The sequence below is a fragment of the Dermacentor silvarum genome, chromosome 8 (assembly GCF_013339745.2).
Source record: "Dermacentor silvarum isolate Dsil-2018 chromosome 8, BIME_Dsil_1.4, whole genome shotgun sequence".
NCBI classification, from domain to species: Eukaryota; Metazoa; Arthropoda; class Arachnida; order Ixodida; family Ixodidae; genus Dermacentor; species Dermacentor silvarum.
The window spans coordinates 158,246,939-158,265,581 of NC_051161.1; the positions used below are offsets into that span (position 1 = coordinate 158,246,939).

An 18,643-nucleotide genomic window follows, 5' to 3' on the forward strand; every position below is an offset into this window, starting at 1 on the left:
CGTATGACGTCACTGCTGCTCGCGCATCCGCAGCACGGCTCTCCGGGAGCCACGCGAAACTGCTCAACTTCGGCCAGTGTAGCTCACGCTAAAAAACTGCTAAATATGCTATATAGGCGACGGATGTTACTGCGGTGCTGCGAAATTAATTTGCTGAAGTTTACACGAGCAATCGTTGAAGGTATGATACTTTATTGGCGTGCTGTAAATGAAATAAGGATTTCTGTAATTTTGGGGGGTAGCTGCTGTAAATATTGTGGCACATTGTTATGGGGTTATTGAATGAAACTCCAGAGGTCTGTTCTTTTTATCGGATGTCGTCGGCAGCTGATGTAGCCAGGAAAGGTTCTTTGAAAGCAACGGAGTGCTATTTTATAGTGTACCACTCACGTGGTTACTGGAAGAGCAAGAAGCGGAGGCGGTGGCTTTCCAGGTGGTGGCAGAGGTGCTGGCATCGATTTTCCACCGGAGCCAAGGTAGCGGGAGAAAAATGAAGGCTTGGGTTCAGTGGCAGGAGCGGCACTGTCACGAAAAATGGAGGAAGTAAACAGAATTAATCATCGTCATCATCAGCCTATATTCTATGTCCACTGCAGGACGAAGGCCTCTCCCTGCGATCTCCAATTTCCCCTGTCTTGCGCTAGCGTACTCCAACTTGCGCCTGCAAATTTCCTAACTTCATCATCTCATCTGCTTTTCTGCCGACCTCCACTGCGCTTTGCTTCTCTTGGTATCCATTCTGTAACCCTAATGGTCCACCGGCTATCCATCCTACGCATTACATGGCCTGCCCAGCTCCATTTTTTCCGCTTAATGTCGACTAGAATATCGGCTATCCCCGTTTCTTCTCTGATCCACACCGCTCTCTTCCTGTCTCTTAACGTTAGTCCTAAGATTTTTCGTTCCAGCGCTCTTTGTGCGGTCCTTAACTTGTTCTCGAGCGTCTTTGTTAACCTCCAAGTTTCTGCCCCATATGTTAGCACCGGTAGAATGCAATGATTGTACAATTTTCTTTTCAACGACAGTGGTAAGCTCCCAGTCAGGATTTAGCAGTGCCTGCCGTATGCCATCCAACCCAATTTTATTCTTCTGTAAATTTCTTTCTCGTGATCAGGCTCTCCTATGAGTAATTGACCTAGATAAACGTACTCCTTTACAGACTCTAGAGGCTGACTGGCGATCCTGAATTCTTGTTCCCTTGTCAGGACTATTGAACATTACCTTCGTCTTCGGCATATTCATCTTCGACCCAATTCTTACACTTTCTCGATTAAGGTCCTCAATCATATGCTGTGATTCGTCTCCATTGTTGCTGAATAGGACAATGTCATCTGCAAACCGAAGGTTGCTGAGATGTTCGCCGTTGATCCTCACTCCTAAGCCTTCCCAGTCTAAGAGCTTGAATACTTCTTCTAAGCATGCAGTGAATAGCATTGGAGAGATTGTGTCTCCTTGCCTGACCCCTTTTTTGATAGGTAACTTTGTACTTTTCTTGTGGAGAACCAAGGTAGCTGTGGAATCCTTGTAGATGTTTGCTGAGACATTCACGTATGCCTCCTGTACTCCTTGATTACGCAATGCCTCTATGACTGCTGGTATCTCTACTGAATTAAACACCTTTTCATAAACTATGAAAGCCATATAGAGAGGTTGATTGTACTCAGCAGATTTCTCGATTACCTGATTGATGACATGTATATGATCCATCGTAGAATATCCCTTCCTGAAGCCAGCCTGTTCTCTTGGTTGGCTGAAGTCAAGTGTTGCGCTGATTCTATAGGAAATTATCTTGGTGAATATTTTATACAATACTGAAAGCAAAATGGTGGGTCTATATTTCTTCAATTCTTTAACGTCTCCCTTTTTATGAATTAGTATAATTTTGGCGTTCTTCCAGCTCTCTGGTACACTTGAAGTCGTGAGGCATTGCGTATAAAGGGCCGCAAGCATTTGAAGCATGATATCTTCTCCATCTTAGAATAACAGTAGATTTAATCAATCTTCTCCAGCAGCTTTTCCCCTGGTCATGTCTTTCAAGGCCCTTCTAACTTCAGCGCTAGTTATAGAAGGAGCCTCTGTATCCGGTTCATCACTATTTTGAATGATAGTAGCTTGGCTGTTTTGGGCACTGTACAGGTCAGTATAGTATTCTTCCGCTGCTTTTACTATGTCATCGAAATTGCTGATGAGGTTACCATGCTTTCATTGAATACACCTTGCCTTGTCCTATGCCAAGCTTTCTTCTCACTGATTCAATGCTGCGTCCATATTTTGCGGCTTCCTCAATCTTTCCCACATTATAATTTCGAATATCCCTTACTTTCTTCTTGTTGATCAGTTTTGACAGTTCAGCGAATTCTATCTGATCTCTTGAGTTGGACGTTTTAATGTTTTGTCGTTTCTTTATTAGGTCCTTTGTTTCTTGGGAGAGCTTACCTACTGGTTGCCGTGGTGCCTTACCTCCCACTTCTATTGCTGCTTCTGAGATCAACCTAGTTACGGTTTCGTTTATTATCTCTATGTTGTCTTTATCTTCCTTTTCTAAAGCTCCATATTCGTTTGCGAGCACCAGCCTGAATTGGTCTGCTTTTACCCTTACTGCCTCTAGGTTGGCCTGTTTGCTCTTGACTAATTTCACTCTCTTCACATTGAGAGAAATCCTAGACCTCACTAACATATGGTCACTGCACTTTACCCTACCTAACACTTTTAAAATTGCAAATATGGTCTCATCTACAGGGGTTGTACAGGGTGTTTGTTTGTTAGCTATACTGACTCGAGAAATTGAAATAATCGCGCAATTTCAGACAATCAACCAACGAACTGTTTAATACATTAATTTACCGCACAAATTGCAATTTACAAATATTATCTGGTGAGTTGCCAAGCAATATCCACTTGGAAAAACGTCTAAGGATCGCAGGGGTTTCAAGATATGTGCCGTAAAACTTGCGATAAACATGCAATACAACACCATACAATATATCTTTATTTTCCATCAATACGGAAACATGGACGAGGTGGGAAAAAAAGCACAAGCGCTTTACAGGGTTCGCACCTCTTTTACAGCAGGCAGCGGGTGGAGACGATTCAAATGAATAACAAAGAAAATGCAGTTAAACATCCACAGTATACAATAATGAAATAACAATAAATGCGCTGTTGTGCCACTTATTTTTTGACAAACCACCATTTTGTACATTGAAGCACGGAAGTAACTGCAACGCCCATGTATTCCGTCGAACACTTTGGGAATGAATATAGCGAAACTGGTATCATCCTAAAAAATTGTTCCAAGTGTATACGCCTTGAGACCTTACTGGCGACAATTTGTAAATTGCACTATGTGCCCTATAGTAAATAATTAAGGGTAAATAGCTAATATTTTTAGTTATTTGCTCCTGGAAGTAATGCCGGCGTCTTTGAGCAATCCAGCTGTAGGTCAAGAATTAGGCCAGCTGCCATAATTGATTTTTAAAATTGTGTACGGTGCACAAAAAAGAAAGGCACAATATGTAGAGGCTGTCACGTGTAGGCGTTAAACGGTTCAAGCAAATACATTTAGCTCCATTTGCTTTCAGCAGGATTAATAAAATTTAATATATAGTTCATGAAAGAATCAGGTCCCTCTCGAGACTTCATGCAGCGTCTCAAATGTACTCGCAATAATAAAATTGCTAGGCAATATTTGTCACGAAACACGTCAACCTCTTTTCAATGCTGCGAATTTTCATTCATATTTGTTTCTAGTAGTTCGAAGAGAGACAATGTTTTAGTACCTCGGTATTCATCAAACATAACCCAATTACAACTAATTTTACAAATTTCACTGCGCGTGTTTATAGTGACGAGTGTACCGATTTATCCTTTTTGCGGAGACTACATTTCACACGCTAACAAATTAACGTTATCGCTCAGCGCAAGACGCGCCTGCATGATTTGGAACTTACTCGAATGTTATGATTGATTCTAAGTGTTCTGTATGTTTTCGCCCAACTTTGTGGAATACAATTGTATGCGCTAAAACAATTGTGTAGTACTTTGTGGAAGGCACGCGGGCACCAGTGATTACGCTGGAGCGTTCGACGAGTCATGTACAAAAGCTGGCGCGCTTCATCACATTTTGATCATCGCCGCCGACTGTGCTCTCTGCTATCGTTGTGCTTTCTGTGCCATTTGTTTTGCTCGGCACAGGTTCGCCCATGAAAGAGTCAGCTTCGTCATTCCGTTTTCACTACAGTGTTTTTCACCGTCACTAGAACGTGACAATATTGTTATGAGCGATGCACCTATCCTGCGGACGAAATAGAAGTAGCATAGCGGACGAGAAAGAGGACGAGCTGTATCCCGGTCCGCCATCTTTGTTATTTTGGTGCCACTCGCTGTCACTTGTAAATGTTTTATATAAACATTTTTTGACATCTCCCCGTAACGTTTTTGGTGGAGGTGCGGGGTACATCCGAAGCACACCACGGAACTTCGCAGCGGACATCTTGTGTGCCATACGACCATTGTCGACTGAGAGGCCCGTTGACTCAGGCACGGCTACCGCCACATCGGTTGTCCTGGCCCAACTGCGAGACCCTGGTACCTTCTGCGGTTGGACGCCATGGACGTCGAAAACAGCATGGTTAACTGAATTCGAGCGAACCAGCAAGAACAACCGGTGGGACCAAGCTATCATGCTTGCAAACGTGATCTACTACGTCAAGGGAACGGTCCGTGTTTGGTTCCAAACACAAGAGGAGGAACTCAATAGTTGGACACCTGCAAGCACAAACTACAGGAGCTCTTCAGGAAGCCAGTCGGGCGCCAGTGAGCCGGCAAGAAGGAACTTTCGTGCCGGGTCCAAACATCAACTGAACCATATGTCGTGTACATTCAGGACCTGTTAGCTCATTTTCGACGGATGCGGGGTCTTAGCCAAGACGTGCAGTCCCAACAGCCATTGTAATCGTCAACAAAGAACACCGGAGCAGCATTTACCTCCGCCGAAACAATCACCATCAAGCCGAGGAAGTGGCCATAGCCCTCACGCTCTCCCAACAGAGGTTGAAGTCTGTGATGAGTAGTGCGCGACACAATGCGGTGACTTTTGTGGTGCGTGACACGGTGCGGTGATGCGCGACGGTGATATTTGTGGTGTGCGACAAGGTGCGTTGCATTTCAAACAAGAAGCAGACGACAAGGAGAGCGCGCGCCGCTCTACCGCGCCGCGCCGAAAACGACGACGCCGAAGACCGTCCGGCGCGTGAACACGCGGCGCAAGAAAAGAAATCAAAAGAAAAAAGCCAATCCAATCACAAAAGAACACGGAGCCTCGAGCAGCCAACCAGAAATCGACGAATCGACCAGAGCAGCAGAAAAAGGAGCCGCGCTGGCAGTAGGGGGAGGAGTTCCAGAAGTGGCACCAGGACAAGGTCGGCCACCGGATCGGGAGTTGAAGACGGCCGTCGGGTTCCGGACCCGAGCCACCAGGACTTCACCCGGCCGGGGCCTCCTGCCAACCCGTTCCTGGGCGCCGCTACTCCATCCGTTCGAGAACTGCTGCCTGAGGCCGGCGAGCGTCTGCGCCCGTGGGCAGAACGAGAGCTGTCGGGCTACGGGCCCGAGCTCTACGACCAGCTGCCCGGCCAGAACGCCGCCGCCGTCAACCCCTGCTGCCAAGCCGCCTGCCTTCCCGGGCATCGCCACCCTGCCCGATAGTCAACTGCCGCTGCCCGAGGCCGGTGAGCGTCTGCGTCCGTAGGCAGAACGTGAGCTGTCGGACTACGAGCCCGAGTGCCACGATCAGCTGCCCGACCAGAACGCCACCACCGTCGACCCGTGCTACCGAGCTGCCTGTCCTCTTCCACCGAGCCAGAGCTCCCACGCTCTGGCAGCCTGTACGACGTTCCGACACAACGTCTTTTGGTGAGATCAACACCGCTTATCTCGTCGTCTCGTCTCCGCTTCGCCGCGTCAAGACTGTAGTGCATACGCACACCCGCAGCCTGCCCGAACTTGCCTCATATCATGAGCGTTCTAGCTACATGTTTTCATGTTATCTTTGTAGGGTTTGTTTTTATGGGTTAACTTTCGTTTCTGGTTTCATTAAAAGTTTGTGTGTATTTTTCACAACAAACGGCTTTGTCCCCGATTGGGCTTTGCCCTTAATGGGGTTGTCCCCCAATTGAAGAACCATCTGCAGTCACGCTGTATCACAAAGTCATAGTGACCGACTCCCAACAGGTGTACTTCGCTAGCGGCATTTCTTGCTGTGGAATCGGGACCTAGCAATCAATCCCTATCTACTGTCTTCAACATCAAGGCATACTCACCACCATCATCCTACTTCGCTGACATCGTATTTTGCACAAACCGATTTATTCCATGTATTTTACGTTTTTAGAGCACTAAAAGGGACGAGAGACAAAGGTACGACAAGGACACAGCGCTAACTTCCAACAATTGTTTTTATAAGACAGCAGCGAGACATGTGTAAAGGAAAGTTAAGATTATATCGAAGATGCAAAAAACAACCATAAATCGCCAAAAAATGTTGTAGCTGCAAGATTAAGATGCTATCTCCATCACACTATCTTCTGTGCCACGTTTTAAAAATCGAATTCTTTTTTTAAAGATCAATTGAAGGCGCGCTTCAATTTTTTAAACGTTGCACAGAGGGTGGCGTGATGGAGATAGCATCTTAATCTTGCAACTACAAAAACTTTCTTGGCTATTTATCGTTGTTTTTTTCATCTTCGATGTCATCTTAACTTTCCTTTGCACATGTCTCGTTGCTGTCTTATTTGTTCAAAACCAGTACATATGCGCATGCGTGTGCTGCTGTCTGTTCCCTATATATATACGTACCGCTTCGTAGAATAAAAACAATGGTTGGAAGTTAGCGCTGTGTCCGCGTCGTACCTCTGTCTCTCGTCCCTTTTCGTGCTCTGAATACGTAAAAGTCATGGAATACCAACATGCCGTAACTTACGCTCCTTCAAGATTTATTCAAGTTTTCGTTTTCTCCTCGCACTGTAACCGATTGGAATGATTCCCTACTGCCTTTCGCCACAATTTTGTGTTTTGGAACTTTATTAACTGTGTCTGTATTTGCTTTTTTGCCTTTTTACTCACCCTGCTTGGACCTGTACAAGGTTTGCAGTATTGAATACATAAATAAAAATAAACATCTGGGCGCCAGCTCATCATGGCATTCCTGGCAATGAGGTCGCCAACCACGAGGCTCGAGATTTGACCCGCCGAGCCGACGCCGAGGAATCTGAACCCGAGCGCATGCACTCGGGTTCGACTAGCCTCCTACCAACAAATCACACAACACTATAAGCTGACACGCAGCACATACGCATCCCCACACAAGTCACTACCTATAAAGAGCAGGAGCGATTCCTCCGAGCTCTACAGGTCACTACATTTCCCCACCCAACCAGAAATCACCTCATACCACCTACACAATTCTCTCCGCAATGGCGCTTCTGCGCAGAGCCCGGGTTGCTCAGGCACATAGTAGGGGGTTGCAGATAGGCACCACTAAATCCTCCAAACCCTTATCACACCAACGAGCTTTAGGGGAGAGCCTTGCCAGCTCCGACCTCGAGGATTAGCAACGGCTGATTGCGAGGGCCCGAACTCAATTCATTCTGGAATGAGGACGCCTCTCCAAAGCTTCATTTATCTAATAAAGATGTTTATTCTCTCTCTGTCTTGGCGGGTTGACGACAAAATGCCTGAAGCTGACAAAGTCAGCCACATACTTAATGACATCGCCCACGACGCCTTTAATTTACTGATATATCAGGACTGCGCTACCATTGACGACATTGTAAAGGAGTGGCGACGCTTTGAGGAAGCGAAGAGCCATCGTGTCACGCAAGAATTTGTGCTGCATCTTGTGTGGCGTGAAATTCAGGCCGCGTCTCATCTGTTCCTCAGGCCCGTTCTTACGACGAGTCCCACCCACCAGTATTAATTCTTTATCTAAGCTGTCGTATGTGAAGAGTTGGCCAGCGCAGGCATTCATCCAAACTGTGTCGTAAGTCGACCTGCCGCGGTCAGCAATTTCTCTCGACCTCCCTGCCCACAATCGACCCCCTATTCCGGATACCGCAATCCAAACCAGTGGCTAACGTGCGACGGCAGGCCAATATGCTTCAACTGCAACGGGATAGGACATAATTCTCGTCATTGTCGCTATCGCCGGCCGTTGTCACCTGGTCCCGTGTACATTTACGCCCCGGAAGACAGGTTCTCTGCGTTTCGTGCTCGCGATGGCTTCCCGCACCCTGCTGTTCCTGCCCCGCCTCCATGCCACGACCGCTAGCCATCACCACAAAACAGGCATTCACGCTCTCCCCTGCCCCGGTGCCCGTCGTCGCCATACCCTCGTCGTCCCTCTTCGGAAAACTGACCAGTGCAGCTACCAGACGTGATGCTGCATTGGCGAACCGACCCATAAATCCTCTGTTGACCCTGGCTACCCGACAAAGCCTTTTGGATGTAGAAGTGGAGGGCGTGCCTGTGTCGGCGCTCATACACTCTTAGTCAAGTACCGTATAACGTCCGGCACATATGCGGTATATTTTCGTTCCAGCGTAAAGTACTGCATATAAACGGACTTTGAAGCAATATTATGCGTGACAATAGCGGCGGCGGCAGGCTAGGCCCGCTATATGCGCCGACCGGACCGGGAAGGAGCGAGAACATGGCGTATATGCCGGCGTGCGAAGCGATTGTTTTCGGCGGTAATTATCGTCATATCATTGTACCGGCGACCTTATGCGACTGTGTTCGTGTTGTGAAGTGATCTGATGTTCAAATCCACCGCTGTTACCGGAAATTGCAAAAAAAAGCAGTGCAACTTCGTCAACTCGTGCGAGTACGACGGCCACTCGGGCGATCAGTGGCGGCGGGCCGCCATGTGCGCTGGATCGGTGGGCCCAGGATTGCGTGCTGTAGAGCTGCGAACCTGTGCCTATTTGGTAGGACGGTTTGCACTAGCCACAGGATTTGCCGCATTATCTCTCGGAGATGAGCAGTACACTTGTTACTTGTAGAAGGGGTGAAGTTCTATGCAACTGGCAAAATTTCAACGGCGCGACATGTCGCATCGATTGTAGCAATTTCAAGTTTTATAGCAGACAGAAAAATCTGGGTTTCAGTACTTGCGTCGTTCAATATGTTTTGAGATAAAAGCGCTGCGTAGCTAAAAAAACTATGAAAGAAGCAAAAGAACATAACAAGTGGGACATTTTGCTTTTGTGTGGTGATTGCTAAGCAGGGTTGATTTGCGACTGTGAGATACCCACTAGCCCCAAAATAGGCCTTAATAAGACCTTTCTTACGAGCTTATGCTTCTCGAGTTATCAAATTTCGGCATTTTCTTTTTATTCTCGCTTAACTGAATTTTTTTTCTACACACGATTGAAGTGGAAAGTCAACCAAATAAAGCGGAACCCCGGGCTCTCCATTGGAACGTTAGAGTGGACCACAGCACTGGTAAGCGAAAATAAATCAGGCCAAAAATGGGTGTTCATTGCAGTATGGAAATGTATGCTTATGATGATGCACACAAAGAACAAGCTCATATTTTGCCAGCTGAAAAGTGGTGTGGGGCTCAGAAAGATAGAAGCGTTTACAATATTGCTCGCATACGGATGACATTGAAGCACTTACACGACCTGTAATATCACTAGCGATAGACACACATTCAAGAGCCCTTCGCTATTTTCTGCTCCTTTCAGGAGAGTGGGAAGTCACTGAGATTAGGCGAGTGTAAGGGAAATAAACGAGTGCCCCTGAGAGCCAGCTGACAATGTGGGCAATATAATAATTACCTGCAAGTGTGAGGAAATATGACTGTGAAATTAACCATAAGCCCAAGCACATTGAGTTGATTTCGAAGAGGCCAAATATGTGAAATCTGTTTGCACATAACGTGAAGAATGCAACTGAACGTATGTTTCTCTCTTTAGTTGCGTGCCAGAGCATTATGTGTTTGTGTATATTGTCATGGCTTGATTACTTTCTTTACACTGTGTATGCACTCATTATATTCAGATTAATTAGGGATAGACTTTAGTGCTAATAATGCCAGTGAAATTTCAAATACAATGCTGTAACTTCGACGGTCGGACGACATTAGCATGTCGTTCACAATCTCTTATGAGTTATTCACATGTGAAGTGTGTGATATAGAATGTTCAACTTTCTGTAGTAAATCATGGACACCTAGTTTTATAATTCGGACATATTATCTTCAAGGAAGGAGGTAGAAAGATGGGAAGACAGGCAGGTTCACCAGCGTAAATACAAGTGACTGTGCTGAGGCAAGGGTATAAAAGGAATGAAAGGAAGTAGGAGAGCCGAGATTGAAAACAGAAAGGAAGAGAATGTGTGCACATCAATGCGGTGCCGTGCACTACAGCAACAACATACCTGTCAAGTAGCAGGGCAATGCTGGGGTGTTGAACACAGTCTGAACAATGGTTCGCTCCCCCAACAAGGTGCAATTAAGCCCAGTCAAGTGCTGTATTCTAGCCCCCCCCCCCTCCCCTCCCAAAATGAGGGCAGTCAAATAAAAGACCGAAGATCGTTATCTCGGAGCCTCAGTAGTTTACTATTAATATTGAGATCTGTTTTGTGCAAGATCACTACTATATTGGCCTCGAGCAACTGTTGAACGAACATAGCCCTAAGAGGTCCAAGGTGAAGCAGTTTTTCGAATTGTCTAATATTGAATGGAATTTCTTTTTCCTTACAGGTACAACGGTCACCTGGAGGCCCTGGAGTCATCAGGACAAATAACTCTGAATATATATGAATGATATCTAATGTGTTTGTGGTGCCGGAGCAATTATGTCAAAATGAAACACATATTGAAAATGCTTTTTTTTCTCTTGATAGCAATGTATACATAACAAATTACACTTGGATTGCTCTGCATTCACCCAACCACTACGACATGTATACAGAGTGTGTTCGAGACGACAAAAGATTTCTTATGTTGCTTGGCTTCCAAAAGAGTTCTTCAATTTAAATACGTACAAGGTGTGTTCGAAAAGAAACCAAACTTTTGCTTTAACATCTTTATTGCTTAGTGTACATAATTTTAAGCATGTTCCCTTCAAAGTAGTCCCCTCTTCTGGCAATACATTGTTCCTATCATCTTATCCATTTTTGGAAAGCATCCTGAAACGCTTTTTCTGGGATGACGCGAAGGTCTCGTGTCGCATTGTCTTGAAATTTCTTTTATGGCTTGGAAACGTCCTTTCAACGTGGTTGTAAGTTCAGGAAAAAGGCTTTTTGGGCTAGGTCTGGAAAGTACGGTGGATGAGGGACCAGAGTGTGATGTTTTGCTAGATAGGTGCAGACAAGGAGCGACGCATGAACTAGCACATTGTCATGTTGCAACAATTAAGTCTGGGTTTCCCACAATTCAGATTTCTTACTAAACAGGGCATCCTGCAAATGCTCTAGAATTCCTTGGTAGACTGCCTTGTTTACCATCTGACCACGTGGTACAAATTACTGATGGACAATGCCTTTTCAGTCAGAACACCACCATTGCCTTGATTTTTTGCCGACTCATGCGTGCTTTTTTGAACGAGAAGACTGTTTGCCCGCTCACTGCAATGACTGCACTTTCGTTTCAATATCAGATGTATAAACCCAAGTCTCATTCTCTGTTGTGATGTTGTTACGGAAGTTTTCATTATCATTGCCAGTGGCAAGCAGTGCCTGGCTTACCTCAACGCAGCTGTTTCTGATCGACTGTCAACAAATGCAGCACGAATTTTGCACTGACACAATGCATCTCAAGTTTGTCTCTCACAATAGGATGCCATGATCCTATGCTGATGCCCACTTCATCAGCTAGTTCTCGAACAGTTAAACGACGATTTCCATGAATCACAGCATGCACTCTCTCGACATGGTCATCATCTGTTGATGTGGAAGGTCGGCCAGGCTTGGGATTGTCACCAACCGACATTCTGCCTTGTTCAAAATGCTCAAACTATACTCATAGCACGGAAGCAAAATTTTCATGCAGCGCTTTCATTCTTTCTTTTTTTTCATGCTAGTCATGGATAGCTATTTTTTCATTCAAGCTGTCTAAATTCCTCATTAGATAACTTATCTATAGAAAATGTGACCTTACAGTGAGTTCAGTGGATATGTGTGTTCTGTTACTCATGTTGTAGTTATCTGCTATTTTAAGTAGTTTTGGTCAGAAACAAAACTTTAATGAACGAGAAAACGGTGAAATGAGAGGTCCAACTATTCTCGGTCGCAACTGCATGAAGTTCATGCAAGTTAATGCGTTATGCTTGTTTCGCATTTTAAAAGCTGCAGGCACTAACATTGCCTATCTGCTTTTGTATTTCCTGTTGCAGTTTGCCTTTTACTTATTACTGTCAGAGCTTGGTATATAAGTCCCCATTCTTTGTTAAAAACCTTGTGAAACTATACTTTGTTGTATTGTAAATAAATCATTCTCCTTTGAAAAAATATGTTCTTTCTGTGTCTTCATGAGACACGTACATGCTTTCAGATGGCGTACACAGATGAAGTGGGTATTCCGCAAAAGCATACTTAACGTTGTAGGAGTAAAACATATGCTTTTAATAACTGTGCATGTAGGGCACAGTTGATATAACGGAGGCAGAGGGCACTCAACTAATGTACACGATACTTAAATTCGATCTCTCCTTCGAGATAATTAGGTAGGCTAGCGGGCAGTCCATTTCACCTGCTTGCAACCAATTCATGGCACACCTTCCTTTGCCGGACAGCACAATAGTGTATGCCTACCTAATACAGCGCGTGCTCTTTAATACATTCTGCACGGTGCTTTCTTGTTTTGAGATAAATAAAGGTAGTTTGTGCATGAATGCGGCTCGTCTTGCGCACGGAGATTCACTTGCATTCCAGATAGAAGAGTGCTCATTGCGGTGGTGCTGATAATACAAATGCAGTGCAAGATACAATGGGCACGGTTATTCCACGCTTGTGTCGTTCTTTCGGTGCGCGTTAAATAACTCCAGGCGGCCACAATTAATCCGTAGCTCTTCATTACTGCGTCCCTCGTAATCCACAGCAGTTTTGGGACGCCAGGCCGCATAATATAAGTTATTTAACCACGCCTCGATTTCTTATCTCCCTTCGTTCCTTTAATCTCGACGGCACTGCAGGTATGGCCATGGTAGCTCGTTGCAACGTCGCCTGCATGCCCCTGGCAAGTGAAGAGGTGAAAACAAGCCATCGTGTGCAAAGCAGAGAAGCTTCCGATATTTGCAATGCTGTTACGGTAGGCTCACGGGCGGAGATACACACGCGCCTTGCTGCTTCAAAATAAACACTGAATCAACGCAGCAGCATAAGAGGATCGGTTCGAGAGCATTCTTCTTGATACTCACGAAAGCTATATATGTGAGTGTTTCGGACAGGGCATCCCTATTAAAGCCAGCAGTGGTGAATGCAAATATTTGTCGGTTCAACATACTTCAACAAAATCCAGCCCGCTTATTCGACGTGTCAAAATATCGGAGCCGTATTGCCGTTACACCGTCGAGGCAGTGCAACAGCGCGGATCAGTTTTAACTGAACCTTCTGAACGAGGTTGAAAGTTTCTCAGACAAAGCCGAGTTCCCGGTTAAGCAGCGACTGAAGCCGCATCATAGCGAATAAAGAGAAAACATTATAGAACAACATTTGCCTGGCGACGCAGTTTTTCTTTTCCTGCAGCTCCCATGCTCCGTAATCCTACCCCATTTAGCCTTTCCGCCCCACATCATAGCTGTTGAAAGCGCTATTCGTATACTGCTACTCATTTAAATACATCTACTATCACCAACCACCTAAGCATCGGTAACAGCTACACATACTATATGTATATCACGCACGATCGCCGACGGTGAACGATCGACATAAAACGACAGCCCCGGAAACACAACCCTATCTACAAATAGATATTCAAGTCCTCTGTGACCACGTAGTGATGTGGAGTAATTGTTAGCGTCTTTGGTTCTCACGCCGTGTATCCGGGTTGGATTCCCGGTGTTCCCATGATTGTGTCATGTGCGTTGCCATGCTTGTGTGCTGTGTGTATTTCCTATAATGTAGATCTATGCTATGTGTATGAAACAGCGTGCGAAATGACTTTGGACGGCACCTGTCATTAAATAATCATTTTTTTTGTAAAAAATACTCATTGGGCCGCATAATTTTGAGCCGCATAAGATTTGAGCTGCTTAGTAAGCCGGACAGATTTGATCTGAAATACCGCATAAAAATTAGGGGTTATGCGTGACTTCCACAAAGCGGCCCTACAATGGGCCATTTAAATGCGGGCCGCATATGCAAGAGCCGCATAAAATAGGCTGCATACGCAGTAGGTAGCTTACAGTGAGCCATTTTTGATCCATGAGCCAAATTTTGATCTACTTTCCGCCCTATATGCGTTGTTTTAAGCCGGTATTGGCTAAGAGTGCTATAGACACTGGGGCGCAACGTTCTGTAATGAGTGCTCGCCGACATTACCAGGATTCATTACCGACATTACCAGGAACAATTACCGACATGTTGGCAATGCACGTGTCCGCCAACCACCAGGATTGGGACGCTGCATTGCCTTTTGTGACATTCGCGGAAGACACGTCAAGACATGATACCGCTGGTTATTCGCCTTTTGTTCTCTTATTCGGCCGAAATGCTGCGTTGTCCATGGGCACGTTGGTGCCTTCTTCCGCGTGCCCCGGTACCGAGTATGATCGAGAGGCTATTGCCCATGCTGACCATGCACGTCAAGTTCCCCGCGCTCGAATCAGCGAGTCGCAGAGCCACCAGCAATCTCGATACAACAGCCATAACAGGACTACGCACCTTGCCCCTGGATCTCTTCTCCTTCTCTGGTCCTCAGCGTGCCGTGTCGGGGTTTCTGAAAAGCTGCTGTCCCCGTACACTGGCCCATATCGAGTGTGTCGCGAAGTGACCGACGTAACGTATAAAATCACCCTATTGTCTTCGTCTCCATCGGCTCACCCCACACCGACATCGTTCGCGTCGTCCGTCTTAGGCCCTACCGTGTACCAGACACTTATTAACCATGTTTGTGCAGTGAACCTTTTCCGTAACGTCGTACTTCGGCTGTTACCAGACGGTGCTTTCCCCGCCGGGGGGTAATTTTATTAGCCATGCACCTACGTTGCGGACGAAATAGACGTGGCATAGCAGACGAGAAAGAGGACACGCTGTATCCTGGCTCGCCATCTTTGTTGTTGTGGTGTCACTCGCTGTCACTATTGTATATAAACCCTTTTTGACATCTCCCCGTAACAATACGACTGGAAAATTGACCGTCTCATTGCAGGAATCACACACATTTCGTGTTGTTTTACCGTAATATGACCTGAGTTACTATGTCCTATGGCTATGAAATATGGTATTGCTATACGATATGCTATTGCTACAATATGCTTTTGATTCATAGCATTGCTTGAATGCTTAAGATACACTACAAAAAATATTTTCCTGGTGGTATTTTCCTGGTGCAAGTGTATAATATAAAACATATTGAAGCTTTCCGACAACATGCTTTCGAATGGCAGTCTGGGCCGCGCAGTATTTGTGAAGCGGGCGTTGTATATAGGAGCAGTGGCGTAGCCAATAATGTTGTTCGGGGTTCGGGGGGGGGGGGGGGGGGCGTTGGCAGTGGGGCAGGCGCGTGTTCTAGCGCGTGTTCTAGCGCGTCAATCATAACAATTATCGCTGGTGCGCCAAAAATATTGGGGGACGAATTGGGGGGGAGGGGGGGGGTCACTTGCGCGGTGTGTCCGTCCCTGGTTATGCCCCTGCACATGAGGCGGACGGCTCTTCTCAACAATCTTCCACGATGGGCGTGTCGTTTTACGTGCACATTGGCATAGTACTTTTCGGATAGTATTGTTGCGTGCGGAACGACAACAATATCTTGCTGTTCTCCAGGTCATCCGTCATCAGACTCCCCTTTGTATCCTAGAAAGCAATCGGCATTCTTTTTCGCCGAGGGCGTCTTAATTTTTTAGGGAGGCATGACCCAAAATGCTTCTCCTTCAAAGACATTTGCGGTTTGTAAGTCCCGCTGGTAAACACACGTCTCGTCACATCTCGCACGGCGGGAGATAAAGCTTTGCTGACTGATTTATGACTGTTTCTAATTTATAGCGCAACCATATTAGGAAAAGTTGATAAAATATAGCAACAAATTTCCCTAAATAATTACACACCTGCTATGCTTGCTCGCTAAAGTTGTGGTCGCCATAGAGCCAAAACCATCTCTGCAAGCAGCATTTCTATAGCCACTATACAGTGTATAAAGATAACTGTCGTGTTTGCTTGGTGATTTTTCGATTTTGGAACCACTTTTTCAAGGCAACCTTAAAACGAGACAAAGTTTTCATCTTAAAAGAATACTGGTAAGCGCAGTTCTAAAACGGGAGAAGAGACGACACCGACACAAGGGACAAGCGCTACTCGCGACAAAGATTAGTTGCGAATAGCACTTGTCCAGTGTGTCGGTGTTTTCTCATGTCTCGTCTTGAAACTGCGCTTACCAGCCTTCTTTTATTAGTATGAACCAACTAGCCCAGCAACGAATTTTGTTAAAGCAATGTGTTTTGCTCTATAAACAAAATGATCTGCACATGTATAGAAAGAGTTCAGTAACCATGAATCGCAATCAGTGGTGGTTTCAAATAATGGTGGGCGAGAAAAGTCTAACGAAAATATGTTTATTTAGATATTCTCCCGCATTGGATGCCAGAATATTCCAATGCAAGAAATCGACTGTCACTGCAGGAATAAGCACCAGTAATGTAGATTGTTTCTATCTCCATTGAATTAAATGCTGAATGTTGTATTTTATGCCTGCGTCCGTCCTGAAACCTAGCGTCATCTGTAATAAATAAATACACTACGTGCGTCTCAGAAAGTAGTACGAAAACACTTCCCTATTACCTGTAAATGATACACCATGCACAATTGAACGGTGAAAGCATAAAATATCAAAAAATAATTACTGCCAAAATGCTAATTTTGCCATGAAAAGGCTAACAAAGGTTTGGTGCCAGTATTTTTTGTGAAACATTTCTCGTCAGAGTGTCCGAAATTTAACAAACCTTCGTGGACCTGCATCGTGTTTTGCGAGCAATAATGGCCGGCGCACTTCATAAAGCTCGGTATTTTAGCTTCTAGATGAATAAAAATGTATTTATTACCCAATGCAGTTGCAGCGTGGAAATGTCATTGCGTATCAAAAATAATCAAATCTGGCGGACAGATTCTTCTTGATACTTAATGGTTTACAACGGAACAGGAAGTTCATTGTTGTGCTGCGTTTGCGGCAGCAAGATATGCGAGAACACGTAAAGCTCCAGCATTTTTCATCGCACAAAAGGCAGCCTTGATTTCAAAAATGATAGCAACATGAAGAAGCAATTTCAAATAATTCGAAGTTGTTTTATTCTTGCTTGTATCGAGGAAATGCTTTGCCGACTACGGGAAGCAAATGGGTGCCTTTGTGCAACGTTTTATTTATGATGTGCCCTATCCAGGGTGTTACTGGGTCTTTTGAAACACTTTTTGAACCGGTTCGAAGTGGTTTCTTCAATAAGCTCCGGTTCGGGTTTAGTTTCAAGATGGCGGAAAAATAATCGTTCGGTTCGATCAGTTGAAAAATATGGTTCCGCTCCGGTTTTTGGTTCAGTTCCGATTTGCTGCGACACCCTGGTTAGGATACCTTTCTGTGTAGATGAATGACGGGTGACAATCAGCATAATCACTTACGGTGGCTGCTGAGATGGCGGTGGTTTCGAAGGCGTCGATGCACCAGACGTCTGCTTGCGAAAAAAAGGCAACCTCAGGCCAATCCTTTGTGGTGGTGGCGGAGCTTCCGCCGCCGCCTTTGGAGCATCCGTGGGTACTATGGGAGCTTCCTCCATGGGCTTTTGAGTTTCCAAAGGGGCTGCGGCTGCTGTGTCAGCTGCAGGCTTCCTTTGGAAGAAACTGAACAGAGATCTCTTGGGTGGTTCTGCGGGTGGCGGTGCCTTCTCTTGCGGCAGGTCAAGGGATATTCGTGGTGACGTATCCATTGCCTTTTCATCGGGCGTCCCTTTGTCAGCCCGGGAAGCAGACTCTTGGTGCTCCGTGCTACCTGGACCACTCTCGTCTGCGCATGTGTCAACAGCAAGTAAACGCCAAAATGTAGCCGTATGTTAAGCACTGCTTCTTGTATTCCAATCTCTGGAGAAGCGAATTTGCAAGTAGCTACGCCTGTTGCTGTACACGCAGAGGGCTGCTACACTTAAGCAATTACATGCAGCTATACGCTTACCCGCTATCATATAGATAAGCTCTAGGCTCCGTTACGATGTGTGCCATTACGCTGATAATTTTCCGTTTCACGGTGACCGAATCATCATGAGTGTTTTTCACTCTCGGACTTGAGAAAAAGGAGTCGATGGATGGTCAGTTGCCAGCAATGTTAAAATCCCAGCACAGTAGGCTTATGTATGAATGCTGCGGATGCTTGGTTCGAACTATACCAATGGGCGTCTTACTTACCCAGAATAACCTTTTTCGGGCTGTTTAAATGCATGTTCAA

General features: G+C 45.6%; 1 protein-coding gene across 1 annotated transcript in view; it reads right to left on the reverse strand.

The window, feature by feature from the left end:
• Positions 1–18,643, reverse strand: part of LOC119462528 (histone-lysine N-methyltransferase SETD1A-like) — a 37,763-nt gene that overhangs the window by 4,272 nt on the left and 14,848 nt on the right. The window contains exons 4-5 of the mRNA XM_037723871.2: positions 17,827–18,208; positions 391–522 (exon numbers count right to left, since the gene is read on the reverse strand). Of these exons, the coding sequence (XP_037579799.1) occupies positions 391–522; positions 17,827–18,208 (514 nt within the window). The remainder of the gene's footprint in view (positions 1–390; positions 523–17,826; positions 18,209–18,643) is intronic.